At 38.1% G+C, this 22,350-nt stretch overlaps 1 protein-coding gene across 1 annotated transcript in view; it reads left to right on the top strand.

The window, feature by feature from the left end:
- Window positions 1-22,350, top strand: part of trabd2b (TraB domain containing 2B) — a 51,704-nt gene that overhangs the window by 13,696 nt on the left and 15,658 nt on the right. Inside the window, exon 3 of the mRNA XM_087783144.1 lies at window positions 16,789-16,935. Coding sequence (XP_087639270.1) covers window positions 16,789-16,935 — 147 coding nt within the window. The remainder of the gene's footprint in view (window positions 1-16,788; window positions 16,936-22,350) is intronic.

Raw genomic sequence — 22,350 nt, 5'->3', positions numbered from 1 at the left:
GGTTGTATAGAGAATGAGTGAGTGTAAAGGCAGGAGGAGCTCACACTTGTGCAGGCTACCAGTGTATTCTTTTTGTAAGTGAGACATCTGAGGTTGTTTCTCATCCAAGCTGTAAATACCTGAGGAAATATGTGGAAAACTGTGAGGCAACACGTATCAGGCAGATCATCTGGTTCTGTCGGAGGGGGGACAGCGGTCCAACTGTTACACTAATGACTTAATAGGCCTCTTAATACCAAATAGCCCACTGCCATCCAGAAGCACTTAGACAATTATGGTCAGGCCAGAACACTCCGACTGACTGCGAGACAGAGTCAGGTTGTAGAAATTCAGAACGCTGCACTTGATGCCGAGATGAATCAGAGTGTATTTTCAAGAATAGGATCAAAAGGAAAGAAAACAATAATGGAATTTGATTGCAGAAAGCAGGCAAGTTGTGGCTACAAGAAATGTTCTGTTAAAACTTAAGTGCTTAACTGGAAAAACTACAGTCATTCTTTTCGCTCTCCTCCTTCTAACTTATCCACAGATGTAACAATAATAAATCACACCGGGATAGAGGAAGGGACGAGTGTTTCAAGTCCTTTTCTTGCATTCATGAAGGAACTGTACTAGACATATGCACTCAGTGGATGGTTATACGAAAAAAAAATCATGTTTAAATCCCAAATGTCCATAAAGTTGGTCCAGCAATGATCACCTCACACTCTCTCAGACTACCAGAGAGACTTCGCCAACGACTCTACTACATTGTCGCCATGAGCTGCTAAGGTAATTTGGTGGAGCAGGTTTAAAGGCCATCATTTGGTGCTCAAAGTGTGTAAATAACCGTACATTCTTTGTTCACCCCTATACTCTGTTTAAAGACAAATTCAATGATTTCAATCTGCAAAATGTTGAAGACTCGCCAACATGCATGTCCTGTACTTTTCTCTCTAGAATACTAGAATAACTATTTTGTTGTCATTATTAGGACTATTGCTTTTCTGGATGATGATGATTTGTTTCTTGCTTGATTATTTAAAGATCACTTTCATTCATCTTTTGTAGTCATGTTGACGAAGATAAATATTTCAAACACACAAAAAACTAAATGTGACTTTCAGTCAAAGAGACTATATTTTCCTTCTGATGATGTCCAGCTGTCAGCAGAACATGATGGCTAACCTCTGGTATGTTGGACAGGTAGTCGCTCCACTATGAACGTTGGTTGGCTGACTTTGATTAGTGTGGAAGTAAGTATTGGGTTATTTTATATGTCAGTAAAAAGGGTCAGACATTGACCACAATCAAAGTTAGCCTAAAACTTGAAGTCAAACAAGTATTTTGACTTAGTGAAAGTATTCACTCCTTTTGGATTCCATGTTCTAGATAGCATATACAATGTGTCAAAATATTATGTATTTGCTTTGCTTTCCGCCGTCATGTTTTATGATTAGGTAATTATCATCATATATTCCCTAATTCAGAGGAATTTATTTGCATTTGATGGTTTTCCTCAGAATGACTAGATGAATAGAGGACGAGCGCTTGTTTTGACAAGTATACTCAAGAACACAAGGTCAATCTCAGGTTGGCTGGGTCACATGCTGATTGATCACAGACAGGAATGCGACTGAGTCATTTCCTGAGTAACACTTTTGGCCTCTGTGGAATTTTGTTGTCTTTAGGAATATAACTTCCCTACTTTTGTTCAACCAGATTGGTTCTTGGACAAATCACTTTTGCTCTTTACGATATAATCCTGTGTATAGTACTCAGAGGTACTGACACAAGTTTGAAATTTTGAGCCAACTAACACACAGTACATTATTTTGCATAAAACTGAATATTTTGTGATTCTACTTGACATTAATTTAGCGAGTGTATGTATTTACATGATGCATTATTGCATCATGTAAACAGTGAACTCGAAGCGCTAAAAACACAAACAACGAGCACAAAAACAGTAACGTGGGGTGTAAAAGATGATGTTGTGGCGACTAAACATGTTCAACGAGTGTGCATGTAGTGGTGACTCGCTCCCCTCTGGGTCGGCACTTCGACCTCTCTCTCTATCTTCTGAGATCCAAGTTCATACCTCATGCTGAGGTCCCAAAAATGAGAGGCTTGTGTATGACAATATGTTTTATTGCAGGTGGTAGTGAACAGAGGTCCACAACTGTGGTAGCACCGTAGTCTGGAGGCTATACAGGGGCATTTGTACAAACAATAAGTAACCATGGCAAAGCAGTTTTATTTATAATGCCGATCGAAATGGAAATTGACACTTCACTATTGCCAACCGGGTCAAAGAATTTGAAAGATTGTCAAAACATCTAGCTTTTCACAACATTGAATGCAAAAGAAAACAGATGTCTGACACACATCCCGGTAAGTCAACTTTTTCTGTATATAAATCAATAATTCCTTATTCAATGCTAATCCTTTAACTAATTGGAGATTAGAGACCAGGACCTGGAGGTGGAGTTGGTCTTGTTCCAGATAGAAATTAATTCAAGAAGCTTGTTATGCTTCTTAGTTCTTCTCCCTTTTTGTTGAGATAAAATACACATTTTTACTGGTTACTCATCTAAAACATTATTATTATAGAAGGACGGTTCTGCAAGTTTTTGGAGATCCATGTCCATGTGTGGTGAGAGTTAAGAGTTGTTTATGCTAGGAAGTGCTGAAATCAGACAATATTTAGCCAGATTTGAATGACAAGGTCACTGTTCTTGGGTTTGCAGTTTTAGTTATTCAAATTTCTTATCTCTTGTCAGAGCGAAATCAAACACGTTGACGAATTAAACCAGAAATTAGGCATGCAAAGGGTGAGAAGCGGTCAAATTTGATCAATATTTTAATATTATATATGTCATTGATTCATTCGTATAATTAGTATTATACAAATTATTTTAATTATTTTATTTTAAAGAGCTTGTCATTTTCATATACATATAAATGCAAGTGTGATTAAAAAATAATTTATTTTAAAATTCATTTAATTTTTTTGACTCAGCTTACTGGTGGTCAATTGTAATATTTTTAGAATAGGCCTGTGGGCGCCTCATATGGTCCTGCGGACGACCTGGTGCCAGCGGTAACTGTGTTGGTGACCCCTGCTTTAGTAAAACATTCCCTCAGAATTTTATTGTAATGTAGAAAATTAATATGAACCTAGTATCTTTTCTACACTCGGACTTCAAACCCCCATTCACGCCCTTGATGCAGAACATGTCTTTAAAGAATGGCATGAACAGGGATAGGTCTAATTTAAGGAAATAATTAAAGACAACACTCTTTTCCCCTTTCAACAGCTCAGAAAAAAAAAATCTTTATAGTATATACAAATATACTTGTTTGGGTACCTACCTACAAGAAAGGCATTTTAATCTAAAATATCTCCTCAAACTGTCAATGAAAGGGAAATAAGAGACAAGATTCCTGGATTTATTTCAATAAATCTGCCGCCCTTTCTGAATTTTAGCAGGGACCTACTGATAAACTAAAGTTGGTTTGGAAAGAGGACCTGAACAACTCCTTAGAAAATCCCTGCCATAACCTCAAAATCATACTTAAAATAATACCATCGATCTTTGCTTCCAAAGTGATTCAGCCATTGTTTGATTTTTGGCAAACAATTGACTAAACTTTCCAGCCTCTGGGGCTCAGTTGGATCAAAAGAGCAGTAGAGCTAGATGTCATCAGCAAAAATGTGATAAGAAACATCAGGAAATCTCTGAATGATTTTACCCAGGGAAATCAAGTACAGAAAAAATTATGAATGACCTAAAACAGAACCTTAAGGGACTCCACACAACAGATCCGCTGATTCAGACCTTATTTGATTGGCAGATACACTAAAACTGCCCCCAGAGAGGTATGACGAGAACCACTGTAACTCAGACCCAGACAGTCTCACTTCTATATTTGCCTATTTTTATTTAAGTCTGTGCGCCTCAAGTTTAGTGGACTTCTAGAGACGCTCAGTCTTTTGACAAATTCTCTTCAGACTCAGGAGATCTTCATTCGTCCAAGGGCACAATTTATTTTCTGAATTTTCAAGGTCAGTTTAACAGGAGCCACTCGATCCAGTATTTCAACACAATGGGTTCAACACACGTTAACGCAATAATTGAAGAAAAGAGGGTCAAACATAGCAGAAAAACTGTCCTTAGTATCGGCTGAGATGGCACGCCTCTGAGACCTAACTTTCAAAGGCTTAGGTTCAGGGATGAAGTCCAGGTTAAACAAGTAAAGAGAATGATCACTCAGATGGACATCATGTACAGATACATTAGAAATGTCCAGGCCAAGAGTAAAAACTAAGTCTAAAATGTGGCCTTTTTGATGAGTGGGTTAAGAAATATGTTGCTCAAAATTAAAGGCTTCAATTATAGTTAAAGTTCTTTATCAGAGCAAGAAGATCATCAACATCGAGATTAAAGTTTTAAAGAATAAGAACAGATTCCATTTGAATAATGGAAGATAAAATGTCACTAAAGCCCTTCAAGAACCAGCTGGGCGGTAGATTTAAACACAATAGAAAGGTCTTGTTAAACCAACCAAGATCATCTGAGACTCAAAAGAAGTAAATTCTTGACTGAATCACTGTCTGGACTTCCTTACGACAATGCAGCCAGCAGGACAGTTCATTAAGATGAATAAACTCTTCCTCTCTCTGCCATGTCTCTGAAAGAAACAATAAATCCAACTTTTCTCTTGTAAAGAGATCATTCACAGAAAAGGATAAAGAGGGATCAATAAATCGTATTTTATCTAATCTATTTGCAGTGGAGCAGGCATTCAACAGGCCGATATGCAGCACTGATGACATCTCGGAGGCAGTGATAGCATAGCAAAGCGGGACCTTTTGAAGGCTACTCCAGCGGTCACCTGGGTTACAGCTGGAGCATGTGGGTAGCTCCGGAGTAAACACTGAATTAAAAAGAGAAGTAAACATTTGACCACCACTCCAGCGCTGTTTCATTATCTCTGGAAGAAGAAATGATGTTGATACTGCCTTTATCCTTTCCACATTAAGAGTCTGAATTTAGTTGAGTACCTGCATCAACTAAAATAATAAAATAGTGCAGGGTGAATTAAAAAACATTTTGGTGAACTGGTTTATTTAAGTGTGGTGTGTTTGACTGATAGGACAATAGTGGCAAGATACTCACACTCCAGTCCCGAGAAAAAAGTATCCTTTCAGTATTATCTTGATCTTTAAAGTATGTACTTTTTTGAGTATTGTTTTGATTGTCTAAGCGCTTTGTGACCCTGGTCTCGAAAAGCGCTATATAAATAAATATTACTTACTTACTTTCAAATATCAGGATTTACAATTGTTGAGATTGTTTCAGATGTATTTTATAACCGTTTCTGTGTAAGGCATGGGATACTGTACAGGATAGTAAAATTATATTTGATGGAACATCAATTGATACATTGATTATTATATATATTTTTTGTAAGCTTCCATTGGAAATTTTGTGAAAAATCTAAAGATTTTAACAATGTTTAATTTCATTTTTCTTTTTGTTAAAATTGATCTGAAAATTGGTATTGACAAACTATCCAAACTCATGTTTAGAAGCCAGTATCTAAGTGAAGTTACCACTTTCTGTAAGGGTATTGAAAATTTTGCAAAGAACAAAGAAAAATAAAAAGAATGAAGAAGATGACACAATCTAAAAATAAACAACATAGATCGAAGACAAATAACAAAGACAAAGGATAAAAAATAACATAGAACAGAATGTCAAGATACTTTCACTTCACTCCTGCCCCCAAACTCAGAATTGTACAATCTAATAGCACGAGGAATGATGTATGTTGTTTTGCAAGTTTTTCAATTAGAGGCAATGACAGTATGCTTTATGTATTTCCAGAACATTTTTTGTCCATTTTGTCTAATGAATCTACACTGATGTCTTACTGTGGCTCATGTGGAAAAAATGTTTTTTAAGGAATGTTCATGATGACTTTACGCTTTGTGCAACGTTTTTTTCTGTTATGACTAAGATAAGACGATGAATTGGTTTTTTTCAATCAATATGAAAGCAGCGTTTTCAGGAACAGATTGTCTGTTTAACTTTATTTCATGTTAAATATAATTGTTTTTACCTGTATACTTTGAAATACCATCAAATGAAAAGTTAGTTTATTAGTTTATGAATGATTTTTTCCATGCTTAAAGATTTCATGTTTCCTAAACTCTTAAAAAACCCTTTACTACGTAAACATTCTTCTACCAACACCAGCAACACCTAATGGAGTTGAACTGCAACTTTTGGTTCACGGCAACAACTGAGAAGTCTGACAAATCCTCTGTTAGAATTGTGCTTTGGAAGACTACTGTACATCCCCCTGAAGGACGTGGTTGTTCTTTAAAACCTCCTCTATTTGAGGAAACATTTTAAAATTTGGATGTAAAAAGTTAAACATAATGGAAAATAAGGAACTGACCAGTTCAGTTTAAGTTGTTTGTAAATGACTATGTATATGTAACAAAATGAAGTAGACAAATTAAACTCAGATGCTCCTGATTCTCTTATATATATTTACATATAAAAATAGTAATGGATAGATATAGAAAAATAGAAATTAGCCAAAAACAGAAAGGGAAAAGGTACTGTTATACATTTAACAACAATAATGTTGTGGTTGTGTCGAGTCAGTGTTGTAATCGCAACTGTCCATTTCTTCTTCATTTTCAATCGTAGGTGAATACAACTCTGTGTACTTAAAGGGAAAAAAAAACATCGTGAGTATTAGTAGTCTGCTAAAAACTCTCCCGTAAGGCATTTCTACAATTGAAAGGCCGCTTATCCCGTACTTAAAATAACATATAGGTGGATGGAAAACATCAGGAAAACTGTGTTGAATTCTACCAATATCCGAACACACTTCTATGTTGGAAATTCATCTTATGCAGGCTTACAACAAACATTTGAAGTGTGTTGAAGTTTTTGTCACACGACTTGCACAACACTTACAGAGTGTAGCTTGAAACCACAACTGATACGTTACAACCCGTAAAGTGATAACATTTTTAATGTCCAACGTCACAATTGCGACGTTTACCTTAATTATAGCCAAATCAAATTCACACACGCCGTACAAGTTTAACCTGACATGAACACTGAGAAGAAAACAGAATAATAAAAGCTAAAACAGTATACCGTAAATCAATTTTTAATAAAAGGAAAATTAAATTACATCATACAAATCTTTACATTTTTCCGGAAACTTCCTACGGATGCTTACATAAAACATATTTCTAGAGCAGGAAATGTTCAAACAAATAACAAAAAACAATCTGCTGCCTTCATGCAGTCAAACATGTACATTTATTAAATTGTGGTGCTGGCCTGGCAACCTTTTAGCATATGTTGCATCGCGCACAGGGACATTTTAGCCGACTCCGAATCACAACGTGGGTACGTGAATATTGAGTTAATCTATATATTATGGTGATGGGGGCTAAAGATCGTTCCAGCCATCTTGGAACTCGGAGTGCTTACGACAGTGCCATGCCACTGATGTATATATCTATGCATTTGAACGCATCTGTAAACATTACAGCCAATAGCTGGCAACAGTATCCTATATTGGCCTGCAGTTGATACAGAATTCTGCAGCAAGAGTTCTGACCCGCTCTAGTAGAAGAACTTACATTTCTCCGATCCTTAAAACTCTTCACTGGCTTCCAGTTTCTTTCAGGATCAACTTTAAAATTCTGGTTCTTACTTTCAGACCTATTGATGGTCAGGCTCCTCCTTACATCACTGATCTGATCCAGCCTTACACCCCAGCTCGGGCTCTGGGGTCTGTGGATCGGAATCTACTGATGGTTCCTCGCACACGGTTCAGGACCAGAGAAGAGAAATCCTTCCAGGCTGTTGCTTCTAAGCTTTGGAATGATCTTCCTCCCTCTCTGCGCTTGATGGATCTACTGACTCCTTCAAGAAACATTTTAAGACACTTTTATTGTTGCATTTCCTTGATTTTCTGAGAGTCTTATGTATGTCTCTATGATGTCTTGACCTTTTAAGTATTTATTGTATTCTTTTTTTAAATTTAAATCTTTTTATTTTTTATTGTTTAAGCGCTTTTTAAAGTGTGAACAAAATTATATCTGACTATAAACATAAGTGTGATTAATCAAGTACTTTAGTACATTATGTATACGTTGCTTTCAAGTTTACCCTCAAAATAAACTGAACTGAACTGAACAGGGGTTTTTTTTTCAATGACATTGCCTAAAGCACCAAATTAATCCACATGTACTAGATCTTATTCATCTTTACAAATCAGCTAGTTATGCATGACTGCTTTGCTCTTTAGGATTAAAAAGTTTGACTGCTGCACCGTGAACCCAAGTGTTGAAAGATGAAGATATATATTTTGACTTCACGTCAAGTCATGTGCATTGAGTCCTTGGAAATAACCATTACTTACTTACTTGTTGGACGACTGTGCTTTTTCAGTGCTTTTCTGTTTCAACTTTGAACGTTTTTCATACAATACACAACTTTAAAGAAACCACCTCTACAGCAGCATTACATTTATTAAGCAGGTTTTTTGTGTGTGATTCAGGGCCATGGCAAGAATACACTTGGCTTTAAAATGTATAAAACATTTGGCAGAATATGTTGATTGTCTTTAATATGTCCAATCCGGTTCACTCATTTGAGATTTAAAGCTTGCATAAAGTTACCAAGACACTTGTATGCTACAAATATGTACTGTTGTGTGTACATTTCAACTCCTCTGTGAGACTAGAGAAAGGCAGCTCTAGAGCTCCATGTCCGCACAAGCAGATGGTGTGCATTTCTTGATATATAAATATGACATATTTATTAGTGCAGGGATTTTTCCTAACATTTTGGGGAGGCTTTGTTTGTCACTGTATTGTATTGGTCATTTTAAGTATGTATTTTGACTGAGTATAGTTTTGTTGTTTAAGCACCTTGTGACCCTGGTCTGGGAAAGGCGCTTAACAAATAATAATGATTAAGTTACTTACATTTAATTGAATACATATGCAATAGAAAGTGTTTATCTTTGTTGAGATTCATCTACTTATCACATGTAACTGGTATATCATCCTTTTTATGCCTGTAAAGTGTCACAGTGTTAGACAGTGCAGAAGCCCAGTGTCAATTGACTTCAATGGGGAAGCATAGAGTGGGTTCAAGACAAATTGAGCTCTAAATCAACTATTCAGCCACAACAACAAATGTTTGGAGTAGATTTAACTACTTGCACATGGCAGGCTGCAAATGTTTATCCAACCATAGTAAAAGGAAAACATTGTTTTATTTCATGTCTTTATTGTGGCAATAATTGTGAAACACTGAATTCTGAATTTGCATGATATGGAAGCTTTCTCTTCCAGAAATGCCGTGAAATGTTCTCCTTTGAGGGATTAGTAAAGGCTAATAGAACTGTGAGAAGAAGAAGAAAGAACAGAGAGGATAGGAAATCTGCCCTCAACTCTTACACCAAGTCAGACTGCTGTGAAATGAGCAGAACTCTAACTTGAAGACAGATGCGTAAATAAAAGATTAACACACAGCGTCCACCTTCATTCAGGCAAAGACAAGGAGCCTGTGTATTACGTTGGGAGAAGAGAGATAAAACCTAAACAAACAGAGATCCATCAGAGAGTTGAAATAAAGTGTTTCATGAAATGAAGGAGAGGAAATGTGAGCAGGAAGGTTGGGTGGGAAGCAGATGAAGGACATTTCCTCAAATGTATAATACAGAGATTTGTCTCTGAGAGTGAATAATGATAGAACCTTGATTCAGGTTTAAAATGTGTCTTTTAGATTGTGTGGGCAACACAATCATCAAAACAACAACTTATTTTTCTTCTGTTGAGTTTTAAGACTATTTTGGATTTGAGGTGATTGTATGTTTGTGTGTGAGGCAATGTTTGAAGTGAAACTTTATTTGAACTCAGGGAAAGGTTAAAAGCTCTTGTTTATTTTTGCATTACTCATCAGGTAAATCAACCTCCTTCACCCTTCTATCTTTATCATTCTCTCTAGTCACTACTATCCTTTTTATATTTTCATTTACCACATCCATGATACTCAAATCTCCAGTCTCCAAACAAATGTTTGTCACTAGGCTTTTCCATGTGAGGCCTGATATTCTCATATCTGCTCTTGTCCAGCCTAGTCAGCCCCAATACTGAAAGTAGTTTCTTCAACTTTGAATCTTTAAACTCTACATTGTGACCTCTTAGAGCCACTATCTATAAAGATTAATCATGATACATCATGAAATTTTCTGTAAGTATTTAAATAATATTAAAAAGAAGGAATATCATCAGGTTGGGGAGTCAGTTTAAAATATCTTTGAATGGATTAGTGGAGGCTGTGATGTTACTTAGGAACTGTTTTTGTTTGGTGAGATAATGTCACAAATTGGACTACTGAAACACAGTGCATCAAAAACAAACTTTATTTCAACCCTGAAAATTACAGAGACATAAAAGAGTTATTTCAGTCAACATATGTGTCTTTTGTCGTTCATCACGTCAAGTGCATCACATTCAGGGTGTGACATGTGGCATATGGTTTATAAGGTGGTAGTGAAAGGGCACAAGCTTTACCGAAAATCCTACCTAACACAACATGGCATGTTTATGATTTTTTATTTTCTCTGATTAAAAATGTCAAGGCTTAATTAGATTAACCCTGTGAACAAAGGTTGCATTTGATTAAGTAGGTCAAATTGTCCAGTTTGTTGAATTATTGCTACATTTAATCTTTGTTTGACCTGACTTCAACTCTCTACTGCTTCATTTGGTAATTGTTTTTATTAATTTTTTCTCTCAAGTTCAAGTTATTTTATTTTTCAAATATACATGTATCAACACATACAGCATAAATGAAGTTGTGGTCCTCTTAGACCCACTCTTGCTCTCCTCGGTCTGCGGAGGAAGTATAGGCGCTAGTGGGCTTTTTGGCAAGTGATATTGTAGTGTGGCTCCAGGACAGATCTTCAGAGATGTGTACACCCGGGAACTTGGTGCTGCTCACCCTCTCCACTGCAGCTCTGTCGATGGTTAGTGGTAGATGCTGGGTGTGCACTCTCCTGAAGTCCACAATGACCTCCTTAGTCTTCTCCACGTTCAGGTGAAGATTGTTGTCTTTGCACTACGTGAGTCTGTTGACCTCACACCTGTAGACCATCTCAGCGCTGTCATTGATGAGACCCAACACAGTTGTGTCATCCGCAAACTTGATGAAGAGGTTGGAGCTAGATGATGGAGTGCAGTCACGGGTCGGCCAAGTGAAGAGGAGGGGGCTCAGCACACATCCTTTGGGGCCCCTTGTGTTCAGTGTAAGTAAGTAAGTAATATTTATTTATATAGCGCTTTTCCAGACCAGGGTCACAAAGCGCTTTAACAATCAACAATACTCAAAAAAGTATATACTTTAAAGATCAAGATAATACTGAGAACAACACAGGAGTTCCAGAAAAACAAGGAAAAGCCTGAACAAATAGAAACGTCTTAAGATGTTTCTTAAAGGAGTCAGTAGACTCCATCAAGCGCAAAGAGAGAGGAAGATTGTTCCAAAGCTTAGGAGCAACAGCCTGAAAAGATTTCTCTCCTCTGGTCCTGAGCCGTGTGCGTGGAACCATAAGTAGATTCTGATCCACAGACCTCAGAGCCCGAGCTGGGGTGTAAGGCTGGATCAGATCAGTGATGTAAGGAGGAGCCTGACCATGAATAGCTCTGAAAGTAAGAACCAGAATTTTAAAGTTGACCCTGAAAGAAACTGGAAGCCAGTGAAGAGTTTTAAGGATCAGAGAAATGTGAGTTCTTCTACTTGAGCGGGTTAGAATTCTCGCTGCAGAGTTCTGAATCACCTGCAGGTGAGACAGCTCCTTCTTCTTAAGACATGAAAACAAACTGTTACAATAGTCCAGACGAGAAGAAACAAACGCATGGATTACAAGCTCCAGATCATGTTCCGACAACATTTTCCTAAGTTTAGAGATTTTTCTCAGTTGAAGGAAACAGTTTCTGGTCAGTTTTCTGCAGTGACGAACAAGAGACATGTATTTATCAAATACAACACCCAGGTTTCTCAGGCTCAGTTTGACAGACTGACCTAAGTCACCCAAGTACTGACTCAACCCTGGAACCTTATCATCAGGAGCAATCACCAGTGTTTCAGTTTTGTCCACATTTAGCTGTAGAGTGTTTTCACTCAGCCATTGTTTGATTTCTAGCAAACAATTGACTAAGCTGTTCAGCCTCTAGGGCTCAGTTGGATCAAAAGAGCAGTAGAGCTGGATGTCATCAGCAAAAATGTGATAAGAAACATCTGGAAATCTCTGAATGATTTTACCCAGGGGAATCAAGTACAGCAAAAACAATAAAGGACCCAGAACAGAACCTTGAGGGACTCCACACAACAGATCTGCCGATTCAGATCCTCATTTGATTGGCAGATACACTAAAACTGCGCCCAGAAAGGTAAGATGAGAACCATTCTAACACAGACCCAGACAGTCCCACTTCATCCCTCAGTCTTCTAAGCAGGATCTGGTGATCAACATGGTGCTGGAGGTGTTACTGCCGACCCTCACTGTCTGTGTGGTCTCCCCGTCAGGAAGTCCAACAGCCAGTTGCACAGGGAGGTGTTTAGCCCCAACTGTTCCAGTTTGTGGATGAGCTGCTGGAGCATGATGGTGTTGAATGCTGAGCTGAAGTCGGTGAACAGCATTCTGACGTACAAGTCTTTGGTCTCCAGGTGGGTGAGGGCTTAGCTGAGGGCAGCGGAGATGGCATCATCATCAGTCGACCAGTTGGACCGATATGCAAACTGGAAGGGGTCCAGGGCAGGGGGAGCTCAGATTGGATGTGCTGCAGGACTCAATCCTTCTTTAAATACGTTAACAGTGCTACTAACAAAATAGAATGTGTTGGTTTTTTTTTTTAGCCTCATCCAACTCCAGATGGAGAAGTTTTTTCACTAAATCTCCAAAGTCAGCTGTTTGGCACTGCAGGTAGCCCAAATCCAGTGGAACAAAGGGATTTTCTGGAGGGCCAGAAAACACTGCCAGGCCAGCTTTAGTCTGAACAGATTGATGAGGAAAACATTAAAAACTGCTGAATATTCCATACCCTCTTCAAAGAGTATATGTGGCCTGGTGAAATGTGTCTTTTAAATCAATGACCTTTTGCTACAAATCATTTTAAGAATAGGGAAAAAATAGTTTTGACTTGTATATGGTATTGTGGGTTTGAGTTTTCCGGATCAACTAATACTTTGTCATCTATTTGTTTGCTCAGGGAAGCGGGAAACAAAGCAGCAGTCCACCTGAGTTAAACAATGAGGTTTACTTTTCAGGGAGACCAGGGTCTTAGACTTTAACATCTGGAAGACTCAGTGTGGGATATGTTAAGGTGTGTGATTGAATAAAAGAGCCATGATTACAATTATTCATGATTCAATTTCACTTACCCTTACCGCCTGCGGTGGATAAAATTGATGGAGGAGAAAAAGAGTAGAGAAACAAATTATGTCCTTTTGGTAATTTTGGATATCCTGTCAAGAAGCAGGTGTCAGACTAGATAAGGCAGGAGGCCTCGTCGAAGGCTTGAGAGCTTTTTACTTAAGAAAAATAAAAACAAATGTGGTTATTTCTGCATGTTTGTCTGTGAAGTTTGTTGTCTGCTTGATTGACTCTCAAGTTAGGTTGATCTGGCTGTGATCGTCTCTGAGAGGTACCAAGAGTTGTGCAATGAGGAATAAAAGAGTCTTGTTGATTAGACATAAGGTGATTTGTGTATTCTCCAGGCGTTTTAGTAAACTCGTTCTGTATAAATCTGAGTCAAAAGAACACCCAAAAATGTGTGTTTGCCTTATTTGGGGGGCCTCCTCTGTGGGGTACTGCGATTAGATATCACACTTCTCCTATTCCTGGTCTTGGCCTAGATGTTATTTCAACTCTCTCCCTCCTTCTTTACAGTCACTTCAGGGTGCTGTGAACTCAATCCCCTCTTGTCATCTACAGCCACAGCCTTTATGCAGAGGAAGCCAGCCATGTCTGTCCCGGGTCAGGGGACTGACTCTTCTCTTCTTTAATCACAGAAACTTAATAGATTCTCGATAATGGTAACATTTTAAAAGCTATGATGGTGCTTGTATTAGCAGCTAATAAAAAGCAGCATTTAAAGTCATTTGCTCCTACAATTAGGCACAGCAAAGAATTATTTGGCATATGATGTCTACAAGTTGGAAGTATCAAGTTAAACTACAGAAAACCCATGCATTTAATGCCATAGCAAAGGTTATATTTTGTTGTTGGAGGATGAGCAATACATGCTGTACAAGTCTTTATTGGGGAGTGCTTTAACAGAATTAATTTTAGTAAAAAGTGTCATTTCCCATGTGTAATTTCTTCTCTAAGTACAAACATCACCATCTGCATCTTCTAGTTTTATAATCTCTGCTCTTAAAACCATCCTGGTTTCACGGGTCACGATGTCAACCTGCATCATAAGTGTTCTAGTTTTTAGGAAATTTTAAATTATTTTTGGAGTTAATCTTTAACCGGAGGTCAATTGAATTGCACCATGTAAAATTTGATGTGTAAAAGGATGAAGATAAGAGGACAATAATATGCAAGCTATAAAATATCATCTATATACTTTACTTACTAATGCAAACTTTCTCCAGGAAAAGTGACTAAACATGGTCTCATTGTTGAGTGCAGCAAAAAAGAAACTAATTTTGACATCAATAGTATTTATTTATATTTTATTTATATTTTCCACCTTGTAACTTTGTCTGGGCGAACTACTGTTGCATGACCACCAACTGCTTTACAGCAGTGGGTCAGAGATGTTTTTTTCATATGAAGTACTGAGACTTTTTAAACTTACCAGAAGATAAAACCAGAAACACATACAAGAATAGAAAGTGTTTTGCTATTTTTGTAAACAAACAGCTGTATCTTTCATCACGAAGCTACACTATCCTATATTGTGGCGTTCTACATGATGATGTGAATTCTTATTCACAAAGATGTCATTACTGACTTAATACTATGGGAAAAGAGGCTAGATTTATTGTTTAAACCAGATAGGATTTTGTTTTTAAAAACTTTCGTTGTTTTTCATTGTTGATCCCTTCGCTCAACTGTTTCTTTCTTGCTTTCTTTCCAATGCTCTTTAATGAATTCTTGGAGGGCTGCAACAAATACACAGTCCAAGATCATAAATGTGCTTCCAGCTTTGTTCTTTCATTACGAGTTTCTCACGCATATATTGGATGACACCAATGAGGGTCAGACTGTTCAACAGAGCTGGTGGAGAGATTTTATAAATGACTGTAAAACTTACAGTGAGTGGACCGTTTTAGCAGAACTTCTTTTTGTTAGTCCATGCACACACCCACACACACACACACACACATGCACACACACACACATACACACACACACACACATACACAATCAGCCTTAGCCTTATATGCACACACATTCTCAAATAAGAGATGTTTGCCTTTTCCACTCTTTCTCTTTTCCCACCCTTAGGTGATTGACATGCTTTCTCATTAAGCACAAGACAAACTCTGACACCATGGTTACAGGTAGTTATTCTCAGGGATACAGACAATATTGAGAGAGTCAGACACATACGAACTTTACTGACTGACGTTTTGTAATTCCAGCATGGATAGGAATGTTTGAAAATCAAATAGTCATAAATCCCTTAAAATAAGAAATTTAAGATTATTCCTATTTTTTGTTTCATTTTGTATGAATGAACAAGAATACATTTGCATAATGTAACTTGACCAACAGATCTAGCTTTATTGTCATAATTTTTCCTTTTTAAGGAGCCCAATTATTGAATAAAAGAGTTTGTTTGATGTCATTTGAGATGTATGTTTTTTACACGACGACCAATAAATTGCTAATTAATTCTTACCCTTACTTATTGATCCAAGCCAGGTATGTGATCCTAAGATTAAATGCTGTTTCATTCAAAGTTTAAAAAAAGTGTCTTTTCTCTGCACTTTAACGTTAAAAAATGGATCAATGTATGTTTTGTTTGTTGTTTCATAGAAAATACAAAAGTTATTGATTAAAATCCTGGTATCCAGTAATATCTTATGACATCAATAGGTAATGTCACAAGTTGTAGTCCAGCAGTTAGTGATTTTTCCTGCAGAATGACACTAGAAGTTAAAAGATTCTATAAGAGAAATGTGAGGGTTAATGATTGTAAATAAATTACTCTGTAAACTTTGATCCAGAAATTTAAAATCAGGCTCCATCGCCTTTGCTGCTGTCAAATCAATCAAATCATCCTCTTCTACTTCTGTATTTAGCACTTATTGTGGTGTTTCTATAGCTTCACTTCCACAGCCACATTATACATTTATATATGAGTTGGTGGTAACGATGAGCCATTATCTACTTTTTCAGGGGAAATTCAATGTTTGCACTTCAAGTTAATTTGAGCAAGATTATTAATGATTAACAGCCCAATCTAGGTGGAAATGCAAAATATTTTTGCAGACCCACTGTGTGGAGGACAGATACATAATTGGCTGTTGATTATGTGCAATTAATCCTCTCAATTGGTTTGCTCTGGGTTTTGATGGCTACTGTAAATGCATAGAATCATGTTCCTGGCGAAAATCCAGTTGTTATGTATTCTTTCCTCTGTTCTCTCATCTACTCTATCAAAAGCAGATTGTTTATGAATTGATTTGTTTTTACTTTTGCACTGCTGTTATTAATCCATTCATGACTTCACAGGTGCTGTTTGCTTTAAACCAGACTCTCCTGCAGCACGAAGGTGTTCGAGCTGGAAGTCTACAGGGCTCCTACACCACAGAGGACCTCATCACTCACTACAACTGTGGTGACCTGAGCTCCATCATTTTCAACCATGACACCTCACAAGTAGGTCATCCATCCATCCATCCATCCATCCATCCATCCATCCATCCATCCATCCATCCATCCATCCATCCATCCATCCATCCATCCATCCATCCATCCATCCATCCATCCATCCATCCATCCATCCATCCATCCATCCATCCATCCATCCATCCATCCATCCATCCATCCATCCATCCATCCATCCATCCATCCATCCATCCATCCATCCATCCATCCATCCATCCATCCATCCATCCATCCATCCATCCATCCATCCATCCATCCATCCATCCATCCATCCATCCATCCATCCATCCATCCATCCATCCATCCATCCATCCATCCATCCATCCATCCATCCATCTGATGACAGTGTTCAGAGGATGACTTTCATCATCCATGATGGACAGTAGTTTTTCCAGTGATCTCCTCTCTGCAACTGTCACCAGTGAGTCATTCATGCCAACCACAGAGCCAGCCTTTCTGATCAATCTGTCCAACCTGTTGACACTCCTCTTGGACACATTCCCACCCCAACCCACCACAGCATAAAATAACACACTGGTCACCACAGACTGGTAGAACATGCAGAGGAGTTTCCTGCAGATGTTAAATGATCGAAGCCTCCTCAGAAAGTACAGTCTACTCTGAACTTTTTTATACACATGGTCTATGTTGCAGGACCAGTCCAGTTTACTGTCCAGCCACACACCGAGGTACTTTCTCACTCAAGTCCACTAAGTCACCTATCAGACTCCTGTACTTGTCTTGGCTGTTGTCCCTGATGCATCCAACAATGGCAGTGTACTTCTGCACGAGACCCCGCTTGGACTTGTAGCAGAAGTGTAGATGGTGACTAGGAGAGGGGCTAGTCCTGTCCCCGGAGGTGCTCATGTACTGCACACCACGGAGTCAGACGTGATGTCCTTTAGCCTGACGTACTGTGGTCGATCAGTGAGATATACCGAGATCCAGAAGACCAGACCAGGGTCCACATGCATCTGTGTCTGTTTGTCCTGAAGCAGAGTAAAGTAAAGTAATTTATATTTATAGAGTGCTTTTCCAAAACCAGGTTCACAAAGCGCTTAAACAATCAAAACAATACCCAATAAAATATATACTTAAAATGTCAAGATAACACAGAAAACAACACAGGAAATCCAGAAAATCAAGGAAAAGCCTGCACAAATAAGAATGTCTTAAGATGTTTCTTGAAGGAGTCTTGACTCCGTCAAGCGCAGAGAGAGGAAGATAATTCCAGCTTAGGAGCAACTTAATGCAAGGAACCATCAGTAGATTCTGATCCACAGACCTCAGAGCCCGAGCTGGGGTGTAAGGCTGGATCAGATCACTGATGTAAGGAGGAGCCTGACCATGAATAGCTCTGAAAGTAAGAACCAGAATTTTAAAGTTGATCCTGAAAGAAACTGGAAGCCAGTGTAGAGTTTTATGGATCGGAAAATGCGAGTTCTTCTACTTGAGCTCGTCAGATTTCTCGGTGCAGAGTTCTGAATCAACTGCAGGCGAGACAGCTCCTTCTTGTTAAGACATGAAGGCCTAAGTCACCCAAGTACTGACTCAACCCTGGAACCTTATCATCAGGAGCAATAACCGGAGTTTTAGTTTTGTCCACATTTAGCTGAAAAGTGTTTTCACTCAGCCATTGTTAGATTACTGGCCAACAATTGACTAAGCTGTTCAGCCTCTGGGGCTCAGTTGGATCAAAAGAGCAGTAGAGCTGGATGCCATCAGCAAAAATGTGGTAAGAAACATCAGGAAAACTCTGAATGACTTTACCCAGGGGAATCAAGTACAGCAAAAATAATAAAGTACCCAAAACAGAACCTTTAAGGACTCCACACAACAGATCCACTGATTTAGACCTTATTTGATTTGCTGATAAACTTAAACTGCGCACAGAAAGGTATGAGGAGAACCACTGTAACACAGACCCAGGCAGTACCACTTCATCCCTGAGTCTTCTCAGCAGGATCTGGTGATCAACTGTGTCGAAGGCTGAGGACAGATCCAAGAGAACCAGAACAGTGTATTGACCCGAAACAGCCGACATCATGATGTCACTGGACACCTTCAATAAAGCTGTCTCCGTAGAGTGATGTTTGTGGAAGCTAGACTGAACCTTCTCATGGATGTCGCTCTGATCCAGGACCAAAGGTTATTGTTCAGACACCACCTTCTCTAAGATCTTGGAAAAGAAAGGGAGCTTAGAAATGGGACTGAAATTAATGAAAAAAGATAAATAACATTAAATAAAATATTAAAGCATATACTAAAATACTGTGGGATGGGCTAGGTGAGTTGGTGGGTCCGCCTGTACTGTGTGGAGTTGAGTAGCGAGATGGAAGAGGGAATGAATGAGTGTTTGAAGTGGTTTGTTTTTGCTGTTGGTGTAAATCAATGCCATCAGAATATTGACTGGTTGAATTTATGTTTTCAAATTTTGAAAGGTTGAAATAATTTTAAATATTCAATATTTGTTGTATTTAAATTTAAATTATTCCATATTTGTAATATTTTAATTTCAATTATTCAATATTTTTAATTCGTAGCCTTTTATTTAAATATTTAAAAATTCAAAGCATTTTAAATTCAATATTAAAAAATTCAAATAATTTTAATTTCAATATAAAAAAATTCTAAGCATTTTAAATTCAATATAAACATTTTTGAAGCCTTTTAAATTCAATATAAAAAATACGAAGCCTTTTAAATTTAACGTAAAAAAAAAAAAACGAGTACAGAGTTACTTGATCATACTTCAAGCGATCAGGTGACGCCATCACTGCTCCATTAATATAGGTATTTTCATGACAAAGTATCAACTTTGTTTTATTGTCTGGAGTTTAAACATCTCAAACTACATCTCACGATCAATCAGTAGATTCTGATGTCAAAGGATTTAAACAGAAATTATGTTTTAATTTCATGGTCACATCCTTTTCCAACAACGTCTGTTTAAGATGTTCAAACAGACTCGATAAAAGATTTGTAAAACATACTCATAAGAGAACAGTCAACCTTCAATTTTGCGAGTTTCCTCAGGCAAAACAGTCGCTGCTGGCATTTCTTTATTATGACTTCAGTTTTTTGTGTGTAAATCAGTTTGTTTTCAACTATTGTGCCAAGCTATTTGTAGGAGTCGAAAATGTAACTGTTTACTGTGGTGTTTGCAGGTGTGGGAGGGTGGCGACTGAAATGGCCTGACTGCACAAATTAAAAATTTAAGAATTTAACAGTGGAAGTCCTTGACGGTATGGATAGGTGCTCATCGACTCGTTCTGTCTGTGACCTGTCAGTGACTAAATCCAAGATACACGCCGTGGTGTTACAGTCCAGGTTAAAATGTTCTCTGAGCTTTTTCACCAGCCGATGTGGTTGGATGGTGTAAAATGCCGAAGTAAAGTCCACAAATAACTGTCTGGCGTGATTCTTGTTTCCCTCAAGGTGCTGATGAATCAAGTTAAGGAGTGTAATGGTGGCATCCTGCACCCCCCTATGGCTTCGATATTTAAATTACATAGGGTCAGAAGATGCTTCTCCAGTATGTCCTTCTTTAACAATCTTTCAAAAGCGTTCATGATTAGTGAGGTCAGTGCAACCGGCCTGAAGTCATTGGAATTAATTGTTTCGACAAGGTCGGGACTCTATGTTGACTGAGTGACTTGTTAAAATTGTAGTGAAATGTGTGTTATTCTCGGTGTTATCTTGACCTTTTAAGTATATATTTTATTGAGTATTGTTTTGATTGTTTAAGCGCTTTGTGACCCTGATCTAGAAAAGGGCTCTATAAATATAAATTGCTTAAATTACTTGCTTATGAATATTTGTGGGAATTCCTGAGGTAAGTATGGTGGTCGCAGATTTTGTTTGGTAGATAGCACTACTGAAATCACAACTTTGTCTGAGGTTATTGCAGCTGTATGTGCTTGAAACGCACCGTAAAAACATGCAGACAAACAGACGAGACAAGACAACACTGCTGCCGGTCACTGCGTGCGCCCCCAAAACAAGAGAATGATCACTCAGATGCACATCATGTACAGATAGATTAGAAATGTCCAGGCCAAGAGTAAAAACTAAGTGTGTTCAGAGACATGTTGCTCAAAATTAAAGGCTTTAATTAAGATAAAAGTCTTGTTGAACCAACCAAGACCATCTTGGATTCATAAGAAGTGAATTCCTGTGTCTGAATCACTTTGCATGAACAACTATCTCTATTAACAATAGCCAAACCACCCCCATGACGACAGGGACTGGGCTTCCCTTCTACAGTGCAGCCAGCAGGACAGAGTTCATTAAGATGAATAAACTATTCTTCTCTCTGCCATGTCTCTGAAAGACGCAATAAATCCAACTTTTGTCTTGTGAAGAGATCATTCAGAGAAAAGGATTTATTCGCAGTGGAGCAGGCATTCAATAGGCAGATATGCAGCGCTGATTTCATCACTTAGGCAGTGAAGGCGGAGCACAGCGGGACCTTTCGAAGGCTTTTCCAGCGGTCACGTGGGTTACAGCTGGAACATGAGGGCAGCTCTGGAGTAAACACCGCAGTAAAATGAGGAAATGAAAACATCTGACCACCATTCCGGCACTGTGTAGGCTACTGTCACAAACCACAGGGACGAATGTAACGCTGAAAATCGAGCATTTATGATGACATCAGAGTCCAGGCGAGCTGCAGCGTGTCTTCTCTTGACTTGTACACCAGAACGGAAACCCCCTCTTGATTTCTTGCGGAACTCACCAGGTATCCCACAGAGCAGCAGATATTCCGGAGAGTCCAGAATAAGGCTCGAAACATATCCTTCAAGAGATGAGCATATTATTAGCATATATAGTTGTGAAAAATTTTTTTTTTAACACTCAATAGCTGGAGCCGACTGCCGTTCTCTTACAGCGCCTTTTGATGAACTATATGTATGTAATATATAATATATGTATATATTTATTATAAAAAAATTCTATAATATATTATTACAATAGTTAAACATCTGAGTCACCTAACTGGAGAGCCCACTTACAGACACTTCATTTATGTTTTCACTCCTACTTTGCAGGAATTCTTGTCTTAATCCTCCTTAACCTCAGTTACTTCTGACCTGCTGTGACTTTATATTTCCTAACATAGCTCAGTGTTCGTCTCACCCTGTGCCAAATATGTTGGCTGTCAAGCTGCAATTAATTATGACCACAGACTGTATTTAGTCTGTGTTATGGAGACAAACTGTCTTCTAAATTAGTCTATTACTTAGTAGGCTGGTGAAGTGGTTTCCCTTCTGCCACATACTCTTTTCAGCAGCAGAGTTTCCATTTGCTCTTTAGCACATCACAAGATTAAACATCAACATATTTCCTTCACATGCTGTCTCTTCCATTTTCACTCGTCTAATTGTGCTGACCTCTTTATTCAGC

Source organism: Callionymus lyra, chromosome 2 (assembly GCF_982586985.1).
Source record: "Callionymus lyra chromosome 2, fCalLyr1.hap1.1, whole genome shotgun sequence".
Lineage (NCBI taxonomy): Eukaryota > Metazoa > Chordata > Actinopteri > Syngnathiformes > Callionymidae > Callionymus > Callionymus lyra.
Note: the sequence above shows the minus strand (reverse complement) of the source record. Positions and strands in the feature narration are given on the sequence as shown.